Source organism: Necator americanus, chromosome IV (genome assembly GCF_031761385.1).
Source record: "Necator americanus strain Aroian chromosome IV, whole genome shotgun sequence".
Classification (NCBI taxonomy): domain Eukaryota; kingdom Metazoa; phylum Nematoda; class Chromadorea; order Rhabditida; family Ancylostomatidae; genus Necator; species Necator americanus.
This window is the reverse complement of record NC_087374.1, coordinates 19,507,454-19,527,826: the sequence shown is the minus strand read 5'-3', so window position 1 is coordinate 19,527,826 and position 20,373 is coordinate 19,507,454. Positions and strand designations below refer to the sequence as shown.

General features: G+C 40.8%; 4 protein-coding genes across 5 annotated transcripts; 1 reads left to right on the top strand and 3 right to left on the bottom strand.

Moving 5' to 3' along the window:
- Positions 1-870: 870 nt before the first annotated feature.
- RB195_001950 (uncharacterized protein) lies at positions 871-2,575 on the bottom strand (the record flags this gene model as incomplete). Its single annotated transcript, XM_013438053.2, has 6 exons — positions 871-939; positions 1,067-1,243; positions 1,302-1,547; positions 1,769-1,899; positions 2,220-2,367; positions 2,438-2,575. The coding sequence occupies 6 exons, from the start codon at positions 2,573-2,575 to the stop codon at positions 871-873; spliced, it is 909 nt and encodes a 302-aa protein (XP_013293507.2).
- Positions 2,576-5,030: 2,455 nt separating this feature from the next.
- On the bottom strand, positions 5,031-9,947 carry RB195_001949 (uncharacterized protein; the record flags this gene model as incomplete). 2 transcript variants are annotated; one of them, XM_064198969.1, is made up of 12 exons in its annotated part: positions 5,031-5,035; positions 5,122-5,183; positions 5,278-5,351; positions 5,404-5,418; positions 5,616-5,738; positions 5,806-5,910; positions 6,118-6,205; positions 6,265-6,374; positions 6,443-6,521; positions 6,621-6,775; positions 9,646-9,806; positions 9,902-9,947. In XM_064198969.1, the coding sequence occupies 12 exons, from the start codon at positions 9,945-9,947 to the stop codon at positions 5,031-5,033; spliced, it is 1,023 nt and encodes a 340-aa protein (XP_064054849.1). The 2 variants fall into 2 exon arrangements, with proteins under 2 accessions (XP_064054849.1, XP_064054850.1); XM_064198968.1 differs by lacking the exons at positions 5,031-5,035; positions 9,902-9,947 and having other exon boundaries at positions 5,127-5,183; positions 5,278-5,418; positions 9,646-9,804.
- A 2,101-nt stretch (positions 9,948-12,048) lies between these two features.
- On the bottom strand, positions 12,049-12,691 carry RB195_001948 (uncharacterized protein; the record flags this gene model as incomplete). The annotated part of the gene is made up of 2 exons (XM_064198967.1): positions 12,049-12,259; positions 12,636-12,691. 2 exons carry the CDS (start codon positions 12,689-12,691, stop codon positions 12,049-12,051), a joined length of 267 nt encoding a protein of 88 aa, XP_064054848.1.
- Positions 12,692-19,192: 6,501 nt separating this feature from the next.
- Positions 19,193-19,423, top strand: RB195_001947 (uncharacterized protein; the record flags this gene model as incomplete). The annotated part of the gene is made up of 1 exon (XM_064198966.1): positions 19,193-19,423. The coding sequence occupies one exon, from the start codon at positions 19,193-19,195 to the stop codon at positions 19,421-19,423; it is 231 nt and encodes a 76-aa protein (XP_064054847.1).
- Between the last annotated feature and the right edge of the window lie 950 nt (positions 19,424-20,373).

Here is a 20,373-nt window from a genome sequence, read left to right as displayed (position 1 = left end):
TTCGAGGCTGCCCGCAGAGTTCAGGGCCGCGGGGGCGGTGCGGTTTGGCGACTCTGCGCTTCGGTGGTTGTTGAATGTTCACAACCGTGCGCTTAATATTCATCAAACCGCAGAGCCGCCGAACCGTGCCGACCGCTCTGCTCTGAACACTGCGGGCAGCCTCAGTGGCTTCTCTTTGTTTGTTACGTGTGCAGCGCTGTGGTCAGTCTGGTAACTCATCTCATCAGAACAGTGGCACAAGTTATGATGTGCAATGAAATGATATTGTCGTGGACCTCTTTTTTAAGGGTAAGTGTATAGGGACGTGATGGAGAGCGCGGACTCTTGTGAATCATAGTTATTTTCGCCCCGCTAACTGGCATACCCAAGGTAACTTTGTATTTCCACCAGTTTATTCAGTAGGTTTGGCCTGGAGATCTCGTTGCGTGCAATCGCTTCTCATTGCGATGCTCGGGTTTGTGAACACATCCCTTAGGACCACAAGGCTCACACCTCGATAGGAAACTGGTGATTTGTGAGGCAGTTCGACATCATACCAAAAAGATAACAATAAAGAAAAAGATGAAAAAAAGAAATCTCAGAACTGTTCGGAGTGGTGGCTCAGAGCCGTCGCTGTCGATAGGGATTTGTGCGGCGATCGCACGTACATCTTTCCTGTACAGCTGTTGCGTCTTGTCTGGAGTTCACTACTTGCTTGGAACGAGTACTAACGAGCAAGAGATTTATTGCTGGGAAAGGCAAAGTTGATATGCATGAAACCGTACAAATTTATTGGTTATACTTTCAAATAGTATTGGAATGGAAATACAACGAAACAGAAGAAGCGAGTGAACCTTTAATCTCCCTGGTTGTATGAACACTTTGTTACGTCTAGACAGTTCTGTTCAGTCCATGATGTGTCATGTCTGGTTCTGAATTCCTAGGAAGACAGCCACAGTACTAAAAATAAACTGAATTCCTTCATTACCTAACATGTGCGCACACAACACTTCTCAAAGAAATCATCATAAGCGTCACTTTTCTGGAAGTTGTAGGAAGCATCTCTGAAGTAATGGAAAAATCTCACAAGCGCATCCTCTCCTTTGCGACCAGATGGCCCGGGTTGTCCAGAAGGCCCCATTTCGCCATCCATACCCATCATCCCTGTCATTCCTGGATATCCTGCTTCCCCACCTTTCCCAACAGCTCCAATCCTTCCACGAAACCCTGGTGGCCCTTCAAGTCCAGGCTCGCCCATTAAGCCCTGCACGGAAGCATACTCTAGTAACCACGAGGAATATTGTGAAGACCTGAACTAATACCTTAATTCCTTGTCTTGGTATATATTTAACACCGTCGATTCCATTTGCGCCTGGCTTGCCAGCTTCGCCGTCCTGCCCCGGCGGACCAAATTGACCCATCTCACCAGGGTACCCACGTTGTCCGTTGTTTCCTGGTCGTCCTGGTCTTCCTTGTGCACCGCGAGACCCGCGTTTACCGGGATATCCTGAAGGTCCTTGTGGTCCTGGGTGACCAGGCGGGCAAAAGAAACACCCTTTGCTAATTCTCTGAAAAAGGAAGGATGGTTTTCCTTCCCCATCTACCTTTCAAAGAGAACTTTTACAATGATTGGGGTTTTGAACAACACTTATCAAAACAACAATGTATTGCTGCGTTCTTCTTTAAGCAACAGTATGAAGCAAATTTTTTAGTTATAGCAATTCAATTTACATTCAAGGAGAGTTCTATTTGAATGGAAAGAATCATAATAATGTGCAACACAACCAACCGATGGTTCACTTGGGTGAGCATCAAATCCATCGTATCCATCAACGCCATCTAAACCATGTATACCATCAGGTCCTTCTTCACCAGCAGGACCAGGTGGTCCTTGAGGACATGTTTGTCCAGCAGAACAAACTAAAATAATTTAAGGAGCTAACTCTGAAGAAACGTTTTAACCATTTGTTGAGAAATCCCAAAATTATTTTCCTTGCTGTTATCTTCAACATTTTTGCTCGTCTTTCACCGCAGACAACGATTCATCCCGGAAAATTCCACTTGCACTTTCTATTTCTTAGTAATTATCATAATATAGCAAGTCTCTTTCGTATCCTCTGCGTCCTTTCATAACGTCAACAAATTTTCACCATTAATAATAATAATAAAGTTATAAGAAGAATTGAAGTGTTAATTTGCCATTAAGGTGGTGATTGCAATTACATAAAGAGGCAGCTTACTGCAGGGGGATCGAGGAAGTGATAATATTGATGGCTCCTCATTTTTTGCAGTGCTCAGCATTTCCTGTAGATCCCTCCTTACCCTCCTTGATGTCTCAAAATCCCTATCAATACTTATCATTTCCCTCCAAATTTGGTCGGTATCTCTCTGAAAGATGCGAAAGTAATTGACTGAAAAATTACTGAAGAAACACAAGGAACTATGGAGAAAAGGAAACCTTGAGCTGATCCAGCTGAAAAGTTATCTCTTCCTCAAGCGTGGCAATATGAATACAGAAGACTGCTGTAGTCAACAAAATTGTTGTAGTTGCAGTGAATATAGCCGCGATGCCGCAAAGAAAGTAACCATACTTCATCACTGATTGTGCAAATCTGAGAATATTAGCACTTATCGAAAGTATGAAAGTCTGTGCAGGTAATAATCTTAGTAACTTTTTTTCCCGTTCCAGGATCTGAAATACTCAACGTATTCAAAAGAGCAGAATATATGCAGGGGTTTTGCAGTAGCCAAGGCGACCGCGATAGGCACTCGACTGAAGTAGGACCCCGTTGGAAGGGTTGTGAATGGATGACAGCGGACTGTCCGCGTTAGCTTGGAAACGTATGTCCTCACTGCCCTAGCTGTAGATTCGTTTATCTCATGAAAATTTCCAAGGAGATTTTATGGAAAAAAAAATCCGCTCAGGCTTTCAGACGGCTGAACCTTTCAGACGTGAGCGTGAGAGCGCGTGAGACTGAGGACAACACTCAAACTTATATAGAATAAAAACAGCGATCATAGGCCAATTATTCCCAATAACTTAAGCATTCTGCGTGTCGCCTCATAGCACATTTTCTTTGCGTTTGGGGCTAATGCGTTCTTTGTAGTCAGAGTGTTTACTATTCCACAAATTTCAGCACATAAGAGATAAACAGATTCGCTTCGAACTAAAAACTACCATATTTGATTGTGATTTAGGATAGAATAGCAAAGACCATTAAACATTAAAACATTAAAGTAACATTAAAAGGGATTTTTGTGGAGGTATATATTTCGCTTTGCCGTCGTCCAAATAGTTCATATTTGACTTAGCGCCGAAGTAAAAATGAGCAGAAATGAAATGCACAATTACAATTGTTCTCCATTGTTCTATATCCGACCTGTACTATCCTTATATGGAATTCCGGATCTGGGTCAGTGAAAAGTGAACTTTTGCGGATTACCATATCTAGAAACCATCGTTAAACAGAAGTTGAACTCATTTCTCGTACCGTTTACGATCGCGCGGGACAACAAAAATGATACCACACTTGTTTCGCACTTGAAACGCTGCAACAACGCTTCGCAATTGTTCGTAAAAACTGTCTTTTCTTCCAATTCCTTCTATGTGATTTCTGAAACTATTGTTCAACGCTATCGTTTCATTCCGTGATGCATCAAACAAATTGTACAAATACTATTGTGCACACTAGTTATTTCAAATCTCTTACAAATAAGCAATTATCAAAATGCGTTTGAGATTTTTAAGGTAAGCTGAAATCAAAGTTCCTACGGTAGTCTTTGCGAGTGCATCCGATCATAATTTTGGAACTATTCGGACAACTTACAACAAATGACAATCAATCATAGCTACAGTCAGCTGCAGTCGGGTCAAAACGGCCTGAACCCCAGTGTAGCAGCGTAAGCAGACCCTTGCTAGCACTACTCATCACTGCAGTTCCCGATGCCCCCTCGATCCTAATCACTAGTTCCACCACAGTCGAGCGCAGCCGCTTACAGAACAGCACCGAGATTCATGCCGTTCTGACGCGGCTATAAAAAGTGCCGGAACGTACTGTAACGCCTCCGCGATGAAGACGTGCACTGATACGAGAATTCCTTCGACTTTTCCTCCTTCTGCTTTTTATAGTTCTTCATTATTCTTTCAGTACAGTAATGGGTGAATTGGATAGTGTTGTTTCAACAAAAGACTTTCCTACAAGCGTTACATTTCGTAACTGGACCTTTATGTGTGGTTGCGCACAACTAGCATCCTCTGATATCACGGTCATCGTAGAATCCCAAAATCATAAAAAAAAGCTAGTTATGCACAATTGAACAAAAGGTGGTGTGGGAATCCTATCGCTGCAGACCTGGAATCAGCAGGAACTATTGAACTGACCAAAAAAGAGTTTATTGGGAACTCGATAACGAAATTAATCGTACGCAACCAAGCACAAAAAATGGAAAAGAAATCATGTCCCCCACAAACGAATCATATCCGTACGAGCAAAACGAAGGATAAAACTCTTGTAAGAGAACATCGCAAGGATTGTCTAATTTTTCTCATGCAACATTACAAACAAAAAGTAAAACCATAAGAAGAAGGAAGAGTAGTGATTCGAAGAGTTTCCGCATACTGCAAACAGAGAACAGTGCACCCTTCAAAGAGCATACGCCACCCCAATACAACACGAAGGTTACAACTCAGAAAACGATATTTTTTAGATAAATCTGACATTACATATCCTGCTACATTATAAATAAATTCTGGATTAATAGAAACAACTATTATGTACAGTTTTATTCTCTTCATAGCCTCTTCCACAATTCACAGGTTTAACACACAAAGTTATTATGATATTATCACGATAATATAATACTATAAACAACAATAATATTATTAATATACTAGATTCTTGTTAAGAAGATTCAGCATGGTATTTATGTTGAACTAAACTTTTCAGAAGAAAAGATACCATTACTACATAGTTTAGGTATTTCTTCTACCTCTCATCAAGGCCGCAACGAAGTCAACGAAACGTTTTGCATGGGAAGCCATGCTTGTGAGGCTACACTAAAAGCACATTCTCATCGTATTTTTCTAACTGTTGAAATATTATTGCATTATGAATGAAATTGCTGTATGAAAGAAATAGGCACTAATATCAAACGGCTGCAGAAAGTCGGCGTCGTTCCACGATTCGCATAAGCTCCAGGAAAGCCTGAATTTTACGGAAGCTTTGGTTAAAGCTAATTTCACCTCACGGCAAAATAAGGTAGAAGTGAGCCCACACAAAAAAGTTCCATATCACACACCTCATTGACACAGTCGTTATTTCTGGCTGATATTTCAAGGAAAGGGCAGCCGATGTGCCTGGCAAGCGTTTGTCCTTCATATGCAGTGACACGTCTTTTTCTGTGAAGATCCGACTTTGAACCAACAAGCACAATTGGAACCTAAATTGAACTGAATTTAGAACGACTACGTCATTTTACCATTAAAATATGTACAGTTATTGCAGAAATTGTTTCGAAAAGTTTAAAAAATAGAGCACCACATGGAGGCCTTCCTATTTTTCAAATCACAGAAGCGATCGCAATTCTTTTCTCCAGATTTTTTAAAATGGTGATTCAAGAACAAGCTCTCCATGTACCATTCCTCCTCTAACTTGTTCAATCAAGGTGAAGATGTCGGCAGCCCCGTAGAAAGATTCACGGTCGGTAATTGAGTACATGATGACGAAACCTTGTGAGGTTTTAATGCAGTCGTCACCATTCTGAAAACAAAAAGCTCTTTCACTGAAAGAAAAAGAAGTTTGAAAGGTGGAAATACTAGCAACATACATTAGAGTCCACAATATCGATCATGAATGTATTGCTGAGATCCGGCTCAGCGCGCTTGCCAAGAATATCGGTGAATAGAATGTCATTTCCATATTGCACACGAATCTATATCAAAGATTTTCAATTGCTAATGAAAAAGGATTAATGATTAAAATGAATGACAGCTTAATCCTAAATAAGAGTCTTGAAAACCTCTAATTTCACAGCTTCTTTAATTAAAAAGAACACATACGCTTGGAATGATACCAGCATCAGCATTTTATTTACTTGACTTCAAAAAAAAATCTGTTGAATTTGACGAAACATGCATACCAGGCTGGTTTTTCCCACACCAGAAGCACCCACCACGCCGATTCTGCACTCTCTTATACGTCTGCAGTTATCCTCTTCACAGGACAAACTGAAACGATAGCAATAAAGTTAAACCCATCTAACACATAATAACAGTAAATTTTCCACCTATTATCATCGACGGTCTCTCTATATGCAGGATTCTCATGTTCAGTCATTTTCTTAGCCTTCAATGTTTTCAAAAAATGTCCAAGCTCAAGGTTTGGAACAGGAGGAGTCTAAATAATTATCTTCAGTAGCAATGTTTTGAGCAGAGACTTTTGGCAAACTTAGAACATGAACCTACCGTCTTTGGACGTTCGCCACATACTACGCATTGTGGCGACTTATAGATAACACCCGCCGAACGGACAGACGCCACAGATCTAAAAAGAACAAATAGTTCTACAGTACAAAATAAACTAGAGAAAAGAAGAAAGAAGGAAAGTTATACAAATTCAAGAGAGCTGTAACTGATGTCTTACTGTGAACTATTCTTCCTCTCCAAACGCGTATAACTGACGCTGCTTAATCCCATGCGGATTCTGGCGCGGCGTGCAGTGGTATTCATTCCAAACGACTCCAAAAGCTGTGTACAGCACTTCGAGCACAATGAATGACCACATTGTAAAGTTACAGGCTGAAAATCAAATTGTTAAAAGATTAATCTTGTGAATGGGAGGAATTGAATAGCAGAGATGACAAGAAGAGTGTTCAAAATTTGAGCGATAACTCAACTCATCAGGAAGTTTCTAACTTTTCTAACTAATAAAAATCAGCTAACATTTATGTCCCTTTATCTCTCTACATATCATAAAATGAGCATTAAATTCAACAAAGCCTTGCTCCAAACAGCAGTTTCTTTACAACGTACTTTAAATCAGATTTTGAACGGTTTCGTGAATTCCCTAGAAAATTAGTGAACTGGTGGGCATTGCTCTTTCACAAATGGAACCCACATTTGCGGTAATCTTCTTCAATGCGTTGCTCATCAAAAAGGAGATTTCGCGATTTTATAGCAGGCTTGTTTAGTTCAATTTAGAAAGTTCAAATAACGGCAGTCATTAGCCGATAGAACGGATCTTCTTATGCTAATAGCCCCGAGTGAAGGCCTCATTGCCGATTAACATACTAATGCGGTGCTATACAAGCGCCTCTTCAAAGAATCACACAATACCACTAGAGAAGGAAGGAGTATGGTCAAGTCAGACTTAAGCACATGCAAATCAGGGTCATACATGAGCTATCTATATAGATGGCAATTGCATGCAACAGTGCATGAATTTACATATTAGGAATAGATATAACCGTATAAGCCTAGTCAATTTGTCCTGACATATGCCACAGGGCAAAATGCTGAAGTATCCATGCAACAGCAACTAACAGATGAGTCGAGGTGAAGGGAACTTCGCAATGCTCCGGTAACAGTCATTTTGTGCTGACTCTTTGCTTTTGTATTTATATATAATGTTAGATTGTCGAAATTTACTCTCTTTATAAAAGAACCCTCTCGACACCTTGCTGGAAATACTGTATATAAAATGTATGCCAGACCGATAAATTTGGACAATTTCTCACACACAGGAGAGTATTATGGCAAAACTAACTTTGAAACGTTTCCTTCACCTGCAGACTTCTTTCTAAAAAGGGTGACAAATTAGAATAAAATGTTTATTCACGCCCCTTGAAAACTCCGACAAAGGTGTCTCATACGTTTAGGTTTCCCAAAAATAAGTTCCACGGTAGCGCAACAACACTATCTGATTGCACACGCACTTACTCTCTCGACGATCTCCAATGTCGTTTACGCAACTCGTCACTAATTGGCATGAGTCAAATGCGGACAATAATGGTATTGGATTATAGGTTAAGAGGTACTTCATGTACATTACTTTGATTTCATAGAGAGCTTGTCAGAATCACGAATACCTAGTGTTCTGCGTAGATACTACGATTTGACATGTATGTCAAAGGAAAAAAATTGGTCATTTTGAAGTGAGTAGGAAGCGAACTGTACTTTCAACTTACGTCAAAGGTTCATTCATGTTACACAAAAAATATCTTACACAAGCTTTTCGCAGCGTTTAAACCGCATGTTCCGGTTCGCTGAGCTGCATACTAGTGTTGGTGAACCACAACATGAAGAATTTTCCACTTTGCTCACTAATTCGTAGCCCATCACCACTTTTTTCCACGAGAATCATTGGTTCGAACGAAATAAAGCGCATTCTTGTGAGGCGTTGATAATTACGTCATGAGTTCTCTTGTTTGTATTTCCTCCCTTTGTTTCGCAAAAAATCTAATCAAGGCATGGAAAAATCTCTATACGCAAGATCGACCTAAACATTAGGAGAATTGAGAACAAAATAATGGATCAATAACACAAACAGAATTAATCAACATCGTCAACAGAATAAAAATCTCTAAAACCAACGAAATGATATTCATATGCCAGGCCTTTATTCGCGCTAAAACTACTTGTTCCCCGGAAGTGTCTTCCAGAAAAATTCGGTCCAAATCGGTTCAAGTATTAACACAGTACTGCAAGTTTTTTGAAAGTTACAAATAACTGCTGTAAGCCTTCTATTATGCAGTCCTCATATTGAGTGACCTCAATCGGAAGAAAATAAAAGAATCTTACATAAAGGGACTCCAGAAAGTATTAGTCTCGATCAAATAAATCAAGTATTCAAGTGTTTCCGTATAAAAGTATTGTAACTTGTAGTTTGAACACGAAAAGTAGTAAGTACGAAACATTAAGAATCTTCTCATTCATTAGAGCTACCCTCACATAAACACGTCTAAAGCCACTAATTATAGCTGACGAAAATGTTTGACAAAGCTGGGATTATGGTGGCGCAATATTGACCATCGCCCTGAGTAAGATGATCGTCACTCCCTTCCTGTTTCCGTTTAACAGAAATTAGAGATCCAGAAGAGGTCTAAGTCCAAACAAAGCACAAAAAAGTTGCTAATGATTTACTCTGATCTAAATGAGATAACTTGCTTGGAAAACAAACTTTAATTTCATCCAGATTAGCAACTCCAGACTCCGCAATAATTCTGTAAGAAAGATTTCGCCTTCGTTTTTACTCAATCCAAGTCCAAAACGGAAGGTCTAGCTAACAATCGAATCGATGCTGAATGTGTAGTAAGTAATGCCATTTCATACCGCTTTCAATATATTATACCGTGAGCGCACTAATCCCGGCAGTTAGATCACTGAACCATGACCAATGCCGCTAATTACGCTTCAGGTTAGGGGTTACAGTATCGAACATCCATGCAGAATAGGATGAACAGAAGCTCTCACATAAGCAATAAAAAAAAATAAAATATCATATACAGGAACAAGCTTTCTACCCCACATGTGTTCTAGCAAAATAGCATTCGCCGCTGGTTATCTTATTCTTAGTTGTAGAGAATAGAAGTATTACGAATTATGAGTAACCTTTTCACCTTTTAAAAACGCAATCCTCAAAAACTAGAGAAAATCTGCGAAAAACTCACGTCCTGGTAAGTCTTCTTGCAGTGTGGACAGATACCTGGGTAAGTTTCCTCTAAAGTTAGCTTTTTCTTTGGAGATTCAGCATCATCATCCGATGATGAAAAGGAACAGTAGTCGGAGTGCGAAAGCCTTGATGTTGGAGCGGGTGATGAACACGGCATATCTGAATTTTTCAGTTAGGATCACTCTATTAGACAATTTCGCATCGACAGAAAAACGGCAGAGACGCGACTGTATATAGGAGCTGTATGCGAGAACTCATTTGAAAATGGAAGGTAGACGGCTCACGGAGGTTAACACGCATGAATGAGTAACAATGAAGTGCCAGTGCGAGTAATGTCCACCTTTAGCGGTACAAATTTGAAAATCAGAGGGAGATTTGTATTCTTGCAGTCTAGCACCGATCTTGGAAGTGGCGGTTGTTAGTTCTAATGGAAATGTGGAAGAAAAACTAATGAGCTGGAAGGGACGTGACAAACAAATGAAAAAATAGAAATGGAAAAGGTACTTTGAATAGAAATGTACGAAGGGTAAAGCTACAGAAGAAAAAAGAAACAGAAGACGAATAACTACATTGAAACATTTTCTGAGAGACTTGGGAAGTTTTTTTCAGCCTTTGTCCATCCAGTGACGTTGCTCCAAAACTCTGTTTGAGTGTATACTTTTCCCCTGCAGATGCACAAGACACCTGCAACTTTTGTTAATACATATGGTGGATTAGCGGAATTTGAGGTCATTCGATGAGTACTTCAACTCGCCGCTCTGTACAAATACGTTACGTTAAGTGGTTTGAGAACATCATCGTATAGAACATCACTCGTAGACATTTTGAACAGATGCTCTATAGAGTATCCGAGTCAAATAAGATAATCGCCTTCCACTTGATTGCTAGGGAGCACTAACGTGGACTCTTGCATACTCTTCGACACTACTGAATAAATCGCCACAATCATCTCAAGAGAAATAAGAGAAATGGTGAAATATTTTAAATGCAACACCTCTATGTTTTACACCTCACAATACGATGCGACATCGCAAAATGTTCATTTTTATTTAATTTTCTCCAGCGATGACAACGAAACTGGCACATGAACACTTGGAAACCACTCGTACGAGACATAAGCGACCACTACTAGCAGCATCTTATTCAGAAGCTTATGCAAAAAGCTTACAGTGATTATATAAAAAAGAGCTTTTCCCTTATAACAGCGAAGGATTAGACGTCCTTTCAATCAAAACTATGGAAAGCTTCTCCTTATACTTATCTGCGCGTATGAAACTCACCTAAGAAATGATCATTTCAATGATGTGCGTACCGAGGCAACATTCCTATGGGACAAAGAACTTTTTGGCAGATGGTGAGTCAAACAATCGAGATAATACGTTCTGTATTGCAAGAGATCATCAAATTTAAAAAAGGCATCTCAGAGTTCAAGCTACAATTTTTCCATCCGAAAGTACAGGGCTGAAAACCATTCCCTCAGTTACGGCTGACCATTTTTTTCAGAACGTAATTAAATGTTCTGACGTATCAGTTCTGATCATTCTTCAAATATCCTATTTCAGCAGACAATTTCTGAGCAGAAAATCGATTCATAAATAGTGGAAAGTTGCTACCAGAAATCATCTAATAAAATTTGCAAAATTCCACAAAAGACTGAGTTCTGCATTATATTTATACCAAGACATGTTCTGAACATTAACGATTAGTTGATTCGAAAAAAATGCATGGAACGTTTGAAGGAACTCTTCTAAAAAAGTGTATGAAAAATAAGCTTATAGGGAACACCGGTGACAGAACTAGCTGTTTTTCTAGACGACAACTCCAATCAGTTTACCGCAGTGTTTGTCTTATGCTATCTTATGCCATGCTGACATCTCACAAGCTGCAAAGTATCGTTTTTCATAGTAGATCTCCTAGAAAACTGCTGAGTGTCTTGGGAGATCCTGAAAGTGCTTCGATCTTTCTCTAGATCGAAAAAAATATACATAAAAGATCCCCTCTGCTATAAAAAAAGAGACGAAAACAAAAACAAAGAGGTCAGTCAAAGCCCGCACCGCGTAGCTTCACGAAACACGTGGATGTGTACGGTGTAGCGGGTCCGTCCGGTGAGCGCTGCAAGGTTAAATTAAATAATCTGTTAGATGTTCTTGCCATTCTCGCTACTCGTCCTCCCATTTTCCATCTCTAACGAATTCGACATGATAGATTGTCTAAAGAAGCACATATTTCAAAAATTACAATAACGCAGGGCAATTGTTGACATGAAGGTTAGAAAGGCGATAGATGGTTTGCTAGGGGATGGAGAGATTTGGAAACAAGGCCATGAAGTACAAAGGCACTCGCCAGCCAATGCAGATAATGGAACGAGTTGCCCTAAGAGACTTACGTACACACACGAAAACTAGACCGTAATAGCCTCAAAAGCGGACGAGGTGAATTCAAACGTCATCACGGAGCAAGCGAGCAAGACGTCATAGGACATTGGCTGTTGACTTTGTGGCCATATGGTTAGCCCAGGTGCTAATAATAACTTTTGCCGAAAAGCACACTGTAGGCACGAGCGACGCTCAACAAACTCAGCCGGTTTTAGCTCTAATGGGAGGTCGGGTAATCTGAAAACATGTCGATCTTCGTCGTCAGCGAAAGGATATGCAGTCAAGGACGAACGCTTTCCCGTTGTCAACGTAATAATTCATACAGTATTACGGTTTACTGTAGGCGCAGAAAGTTGAGGATTGACGGACAGTGGCGGACAAAGCGCAGGTTTTCACGAACGAATCCTCAGGGATATACAAGACCAGTTTGTTTTTGGTGTTCCAGGCTATGACGAATCAGAGATGGGTATTATTTATTTAGAGTTGAATGTGCAAGGATGGGAAGTAATTTCGTAACCCTTGTGTTTACACCAAATTAATGGACCAATGTAGGATAAAGTGATCCAACCAGAACGAAATAGTTGGAATACCTCGATTCAAATGACTGACTGACTCCTCCAACTTCTCTCCACTATCCCTGACAAGTCCGAGTTCAACCAGCTGACACATAGCTGACGGATAACTTCTGTTCCCATCGCGAAGGATTTAGTATAGTTCACATCGTGCAAAGTCTTTACGATCAAGCTGTTTTTGAAAGGACACAAAAACAGTGAGAAGTATATTTCACAGAGGAACGCAATATTGGACAGAAGTCGAGAGAACTGAGGAAAGAACTGAACAAGAGCTCAGTTGGACATATCTGTCCGTCTGTGATTCTGCTCAATCTCGGAGCTGACAAACCCTGTAAAAATCCTCACGTTTTCGCCGTGAACAGCGGTATAACACTGTTAAGGCAAGAATACGTCGACGAAAACACTGCAAATATTGGAATAAAACCCAACTAATATGTGTTCTCCTTCGAACCACCTGAACCTATCGTTTTTGCAAATGAGGCAGGAGTAATATTTTCCTTACCTAAAATAGCCGATTTCTGAACAACTTTAAAACACATTCATTGCCATCGCTCTTTCAAAATAAATAAATAGTATTTCCTCGACCAGAATTTTCTACTACAAAAGAAATACTAGGAACACTACCACCTCCAAAGAGAAGTAGTATTGGCGCAGTCTCCAACAGTGTATTGTTAACTTCGAAGAGAAAAGTGATGGACAAGATAATTGCAACGGCTGTCGATTTAAAAGTTCTCAGCGGGTCCTAGTAAGAACAAAGGGAAGCTCTCCGCACTACACACGTGCCGCGATAATTATACGAGTCGCACTTAGTGTGGTGTGTTTCGGCACTTATTTTCTTCAATCAACCAGGACAGGCAAGTGACGATATGATCAACTGAAGATCAACATTTCCAGGTGATCTACTGCCTATGGGATGAAGTGCAACTAATTTTCTTCAATCAAACCTAGTGGAGTCCAGTGAAGCCATTCTCAGGTGGTTTTTTTAGAAACACATCGGGACTAGACTCTTAGAAGAAAGAGCAAAGAAGCTAGAAATCTTTAAATTAATTACCGATCAAACAATTTTAGAGACCCTTCGTTTACTTGTTGCCATGTGATATGATTATACCACAGGATCAAGACAATCACCTATAAATTCCCTTCAAAATGCATGTACTGTCAAAACGTGGAAGCTTTCGGCAAAAAAAGGGAAGCGAAAGGAGCGCAGGAGCGAGTTTTTGTGCTCCAATGCTAATGAACATCGCATCCGCTTGGAATGTGTTCCGTGCGATGCAGTTCTGCTTCTTTGGAATCACTGCATCTCGCTCCGGATTCTCGCGACATCGTTCCACGATTAAGCGTTAATGACGTAGCGAAAAAAGTCTGAAATTGCGCAGATTTCCAGTGATTTCCGTCATACGAAGCTGTAATGAGACCGACTTGCTGGTAATAGTAAGATCTCTGAACTCTGTAAATTTGTTAATTTCAGAAGATGACATTGAAAAACCCCACATACGTTTCACTTTTAGGGGCAAATGTGAGGAGCTCTATAAACGGTGTCGATAAATCCTACGGTACGAGTTTCTCAAGTGTTGAGATACACGCTCGGAAGAACTAGACCAACAGACATTTGATCCCAGGAATTAGCTCATCTGCTGTGATTTGTAAATTCTCCGCTCGAAAATCACTTATACAGTGAGCATAAACTACTAGTAAATTCAGTTAAGAATATATGAATCTGTTGATTTATCTGAAATATTGAGTGATCTAGAGCTTACTAAGATGTTTACCGTTCATCGCTTTCAGCCGGAATCAAAACAACAGCGCAAAAACCCGACTGTATAATAAAGTAAGTCGTGTGAGAATTCCACCTTAGGAGCAGAGTATGACTGATAATGTTAATTCAAAGCGATAAATGGGGAAAGTTCGGCTCCATGTGATTTTCCGTACAAACTCTCAAATTATTGCGTTTTTGTCAAGAAGCAACAACGAATGTTGTGAGGACCGGGTTGAGAGTCGCTGACTAATAATCTCGAAAAAGAATAAGATTCCACAGACCCAACAGATTCGCACCGAAATAAGTTTACACCGCTGCACATCATCTCAAAATGTAGTCATTAGCCTTAATGTTGTCTTTTTTTCGAAAAAGTCAACGATTTTATCTAGCAATGCAGACATGACGGAGATGAGCATCGATATGAAAAGTGCAGATTGTGGGTAGCCATTAGAAGTATGAGGCGGTACGACAAGGTCATTTCTGAAGATTTATAAGGGCAACATACAAGATTTCCAACGAACTGACAGGAAAAAGGTGTTTCTCCAAAGCAGATCGACACTAGAAAACGAGGAGAAAAGGAAAGCAGAGCATCGAAAACTTGGAACAACAGATACAATCACGCTCTCCTTACAAAGGATTTTACTTTAATGAGAGGAGTGTATCGAGAGTGCCAACAATGCCACTGCAGAGGTCTCGCGCATGCGGATTTGCATTTCTCCTCGGCGCAGGGGCGCGGCTGCGGGGCGGAGTCAGCACCGGCCCCGGGTGGGTGCGAATTGCTCGGCACCTGGTCATGTCCCAATGGCGATGAGGTAATTTAATTAGGATAATTGAAGTATTCAAAGAAGTGTAGCAGAAGTGACTTGAAATCTAGCACATCTGACGATAACTTGCTTCGGGTGAATACTGTCGATTTGATTCATCTAGCTGCCATTTCCATCTAATTTTTCTTCCTTTAGAATTGAATATGAAGGATATTTGACATTTTGTGCAGTGAAAGGTAGAAAGCAATATCTTCTGGAAATCTCTGCGTGATTGTGGAAAATGCACTTCAGAGATGTGCGAAACTAGTACGCAATTACGTCCTTGTAAGGGTGTCGGACATTACAGTACACAACATTACAGTATAGGATTTCTCATCATGTGCAACTTTTATCGTTCCTTACTGCCTCTCTCACAGGTGACGTTTCTCTTCATATACTGTTTGCTAAATATATGCTGTAGAAGCATTCATTTACACATACATGCCGCAGGAAACACGGAACATTTCATAGGTGCATCTTTTGCGTTTACGTTGTCGCACTTACCACAACTTTCGCTCATGGAAACGATTGAAATCTGCTGCTAAAGAGTAGCATCGGATTTAAGAACTACTACAACTTCAAATTCCACAATGCAAATTACGATGGGATTACAAATTCTTTGCAAGCAACACTCTCCTTTACAAGGTGCACACTTCTTTAACAGCAGGTTAACACCAGATAGTATCATGGCCTATATAATTTTCTTGCTATACGCTACTAATATATATATATATATACATCAGATTAAATCAGATAAGTCTAACCAAAGAACGACCATAATAAGCTCAGACTACTCAAACATGGTGCATCTCGACGTAAATGCCAAGCCATAGCACTTCCCCTCTGTTTAGGTTCAGCGACTAAAAGTTAAATGAGTGAAGACGCTTGATTCGCTTGGCTTAGAGACAGCGTATCACGGAGATATGGTGCGGAGACGCGCTGGAGAATACAGAGTTCGGACCACGATTACGCACAGCTGCGCGCACCGATGTTGTTTCGGAAGAGCGCAACTCTCCTCGATAGTCCAGAATCGCCGCGGCATCGCCGAACAACCACTGGGATAAACTAGACAGATAAAGGTGTGCGATGACGAAGCGCTGCGGTTGCAGGGAACAACATAAATACTGTCGATTCGTCTAATGCGGACACGAAACAACGGAACAGAGCATAGCGATCCTTTAGCTTGACTCTATTTAGCAAATTCACTCAATGGAACACGCCTTTTTAATACGACTAACCAAATGTTCAATCCACGAGAACATATCGATATTCAGCACTGTTAAATGCATTACAATGTGCAAAACGACAGTAAGCACGAAACCGCGCGCGCATTCATCCATGAGAGATGTTTCGGAGCGATTGCACGAGGGGAATGACAACAAATCATGATTGATGGAATTTGGTGCATAAGTGAATGGCTGAATTATTGGTAAGACGTAGAGAGGATGTTTTATACATTAAACAACACCTCAATTTTCTTCAATCGTTCTTTTTTCCTTTTGCTTTTTTTCTGTTGTTGGTTACAAATACTTCGCTTCATATTCCTGCTTCATAGTGTTGTCAAAAATCTGAGGTTTTTTTCTTTCTCCAGTATCTTTTTTTTTAAATTCGACGAAGTGTGCAATAGGCACCTACAATAAGTTGTGCACTATTGTATTATTGTTGTGGGCGTTTGGTGAACCTTTGATTCATATAATATACTAATTTTAAAATAAATTACGGCTGAACTTGCACTATTTATTATTTGCTGGTAATTACACTGATTCATCAAAATGGTATGTAGTTGGGTTAAAGCGACATGAATCACGACTGCAGTTGCGGTGCATTTACGTTCGCGCTCGAAACGGCGCGGTGGAGGCAGCAGTTGGGACCGAGTTGGGACCGTCGCAAACTGCAGCGATGTGTGGTGCCAGCCAAGTTTCACCACGCTCCTACCTGCTGCGCTCCACCGAAGCGCCTCAAGGGAAGCTGCGTACGCAATTGCGTACGTGCTTCATGTCGTTTTGACCCTACCATAAATTGGCGAAAAGAGTGTTTAAAAGGTGAAACAGCTGCTAGGTCTAGAAGTTCTATGTTGTATGTTGTTTTACGTTTTCTTTTTAGCCCTGAACCACAACGTAAGACGTTTTGGCGATGAAAACAGGTCTGATTCACCCTCGCCACAGTTATGACTCAAAATAAGCACGTTTTTGGATCCTTGATTCATTTCCGAAGGACTAACTTCCGAAAGTATAGAAAAAACTAATAGCTTTACTGAGCAAGGGTGTTCCTAGCAATTCGCTGCCTTATGCGTCTTAGTGATAGGTGCAAATAAAAGTTGTTAATGTATCATCGTTCTCGTTTTTTTTTTGTCGTTAGGTCATATTTACGATCACCACGTCGCCTGAGAAAGTTTCTCCAAAGATTTTCAAACAACTGATGCAATAGATATACACGAAGCCAAATCCGAGCCGTTCGTGCACAAATACATAGTTTATGCGAACACACGGCGCACTGTAAGCAGTAAATACACCAGCTTGCACATGTGTTTAGTCATATAGTAGACCCTAAATCATATTTTTTGGCATTTGTCATAATCCAATCGTTCTTAACAACAGCAACAGTTCTCTTCACATGACGTCGTCAAAAAAGAGAAGAAAATCGGGGTCTTAAATTGAGAAAATACTGCTGAATGTCCACACCTTTTTAATTTTAACTTAATAATCTTTTAATGTTGTTTGGATCTCATCCGTCGAAATGACTTTAAAGCTCCAGCTCTCTTTCTTTTTTTTTGTTTCTTTGAAAATGCTGTATAAAGAGGAATGAGGAAGGAAATATAAGAAAAGAAAAAGAGAAAGGAAAAGAAAAATGTGTGTTTGAAAATGAAGAGCGCATACAGTGAAATTATGCAAACGACCCAGTGGACAAATGTAGAAATGAGACGGCACTCGGCAGGGCGCACAAAGTGCACCTGTGCAAATTACGTCGTACCGTTGCACACTGAAAATCCCTGAATCCAGTGAGATTCCTGGGATTCCTCTACCGATACTCAATAGGTATTGGTCGAATTATGGAGCATTAACATGAATAAAATAGTGAGTGATGGACGAACGGAATTAGGAACAATGAGCGGTGAACGAGGGCGACGAACGTAAAGAAAGGCGCTATTATCGGGAAATGACAGAGGCTACGTAGCCCACTGACACACTGTAAACATTACGATAGTCCATCCCGGAGCTGATAATGAGGTGTAGCGGTCGCGTTTTAAAAGCATCACCCCACGAATCTGAGGGGGTGCAGATTTCAGATGGAGTATTCCTATAAGGGATAGTAGATTATGGAGAGGAGGGTGACTCTGTCCATTTCTTCCTAATTGCCGTAAAAACGGCCCGGAAGATGCGGCGCCGCACAAGGCTGGCGCGCTCCAGTCGAACTCCCTGTATAAAATAGTGCGCCAAAACGCCTGAAGCCGTATCTTCCGGGCCGTTTTTTACGGCAATTAGGAAGAAATGGGTGGAATCATCCTCCTTCCCATAATCTACTATGCCGTATACGAATACTCCCCTGAAATCCGTACCACCTCAGATTCGTGGAGTGATGCCTTTAATCAGTGAATCAGGCGCAAATAACCACTGGGCTTGGGGAATGAAAAAGCAAATCGGCATTGATTTTTTGCTTTTGTAAATATGTCCCGACCAATCAATACATATGGTTTTGCCTCTACATAATTGACATTTCTCCGCGGGCCACGAAGAGGAGACATGAAAGTGAGGAGTATAAATATTGGACAAATGTAAATAGACACATAGCGCTAAGCGCAAAATGACAACAAGTGCTTAATTCTAGGGTAAAAAGAAAGAAAAAGAAAGAAGAAGAACAGAAAGCACGAAAAGAACAAACGTTCGTGGATGTACAGGGTGGCGAAAAATTGCGTGCACGTGGCACGATACGTTGACACCGTTTTAAACAATGCATAAAGCATTTGTTCGCATTTTTTCTTTTTAAATATCTATTTATTACTAATTCTTGGTTTGTAGAGAAAAACCTGTTTACCAGGGGCATGGCTGCCCAAAGTCGCGACGCGACTGCACGGCTACCAAAGAGCGAGATGAAGAACTTGGCGATTTCTTCGAGAGTCAGAGTTCCTCTAAGATTCGTCGAGAAGATTGAGCAATGCAGAGAAGAAGGACACGTCCAAACGAAACCCTATGGAGGACGAAAACGAATGATTTTGACCAACATTTCGAACAATTCACAGCCACCTCCGCCGCACCGTCGATTCAATCGTTGAAGGAATGAATTGACGCCTGTATCAGAGTTGATGGCGGGCACATCACAAATCTTTTGTAAGTATAAAATATTCTGGCCTACTGTTTCATGAAAAATAATTTTTTAATGTTTGTGGGCAAAAAATATAGTTTGAACATTTTTCTGGCACACTTAATTTCCCCCGCAGTGTATTCATGGTGAAATAAGTTAAATACGACATACCACGGGTCACACGTGGTGAGAAAATCCACGGGAAAAGCTAGAGATGGTGGTTATAGCTTGCGGGATCAGGGGCGACTCCGCTTATCTCTCCCTGATCGTCGTGAGAAACGGCATGGAAATCACTTTGATTATTACGAGGTACGTTAGAAAGCTCCTCTAGGCACACGTTTCGGTCCTCTTAGCAGCCTATTCATCGGTTTTACTTAAATAGGCAGGTGAGCAGACATCACTTATCGCACCTGGATACGGTGCGTGCAGAAGGATGACGCATTGCAACTGAAATCGTCCTAAATAGCGTAGGTAAAGATGAGCGGAACCATCCCTGATTCCTCAGTCTACAACCTGAACTCTACACAGATGTTTCCGCGGGTTTATTCATCATGTCAGATTCGTGGTGCCCTTAAAGGCATCTGAGGTGGTACGGATTTCAGGTGAAGTATTCTTATAAGGGATAGTAGATTATGGAGAGGGGGTGATTCCGTCCATTTCTTCCTAATTGCCCGGAAGATACGGCTTCAGGCGTTTTGTTTTTTCCACAAGGAGTTCGACTGGGGCGCGCCAGCCTTGTGCGGCGCCGCACCTTCCGGGCCGTTTTTTACGGCAATAGGAAGAAATGAACGGAATCACCCTCTTCTCCATAATCTTCTATCCCTTATAAGAATACTCCACCTGAAATCTGCGCCACCTCAGATTCGTAGGGTGATGCCTTTGAGTACGCAGTAGGTGGAACACAAAGTGGTCTAACAAAGA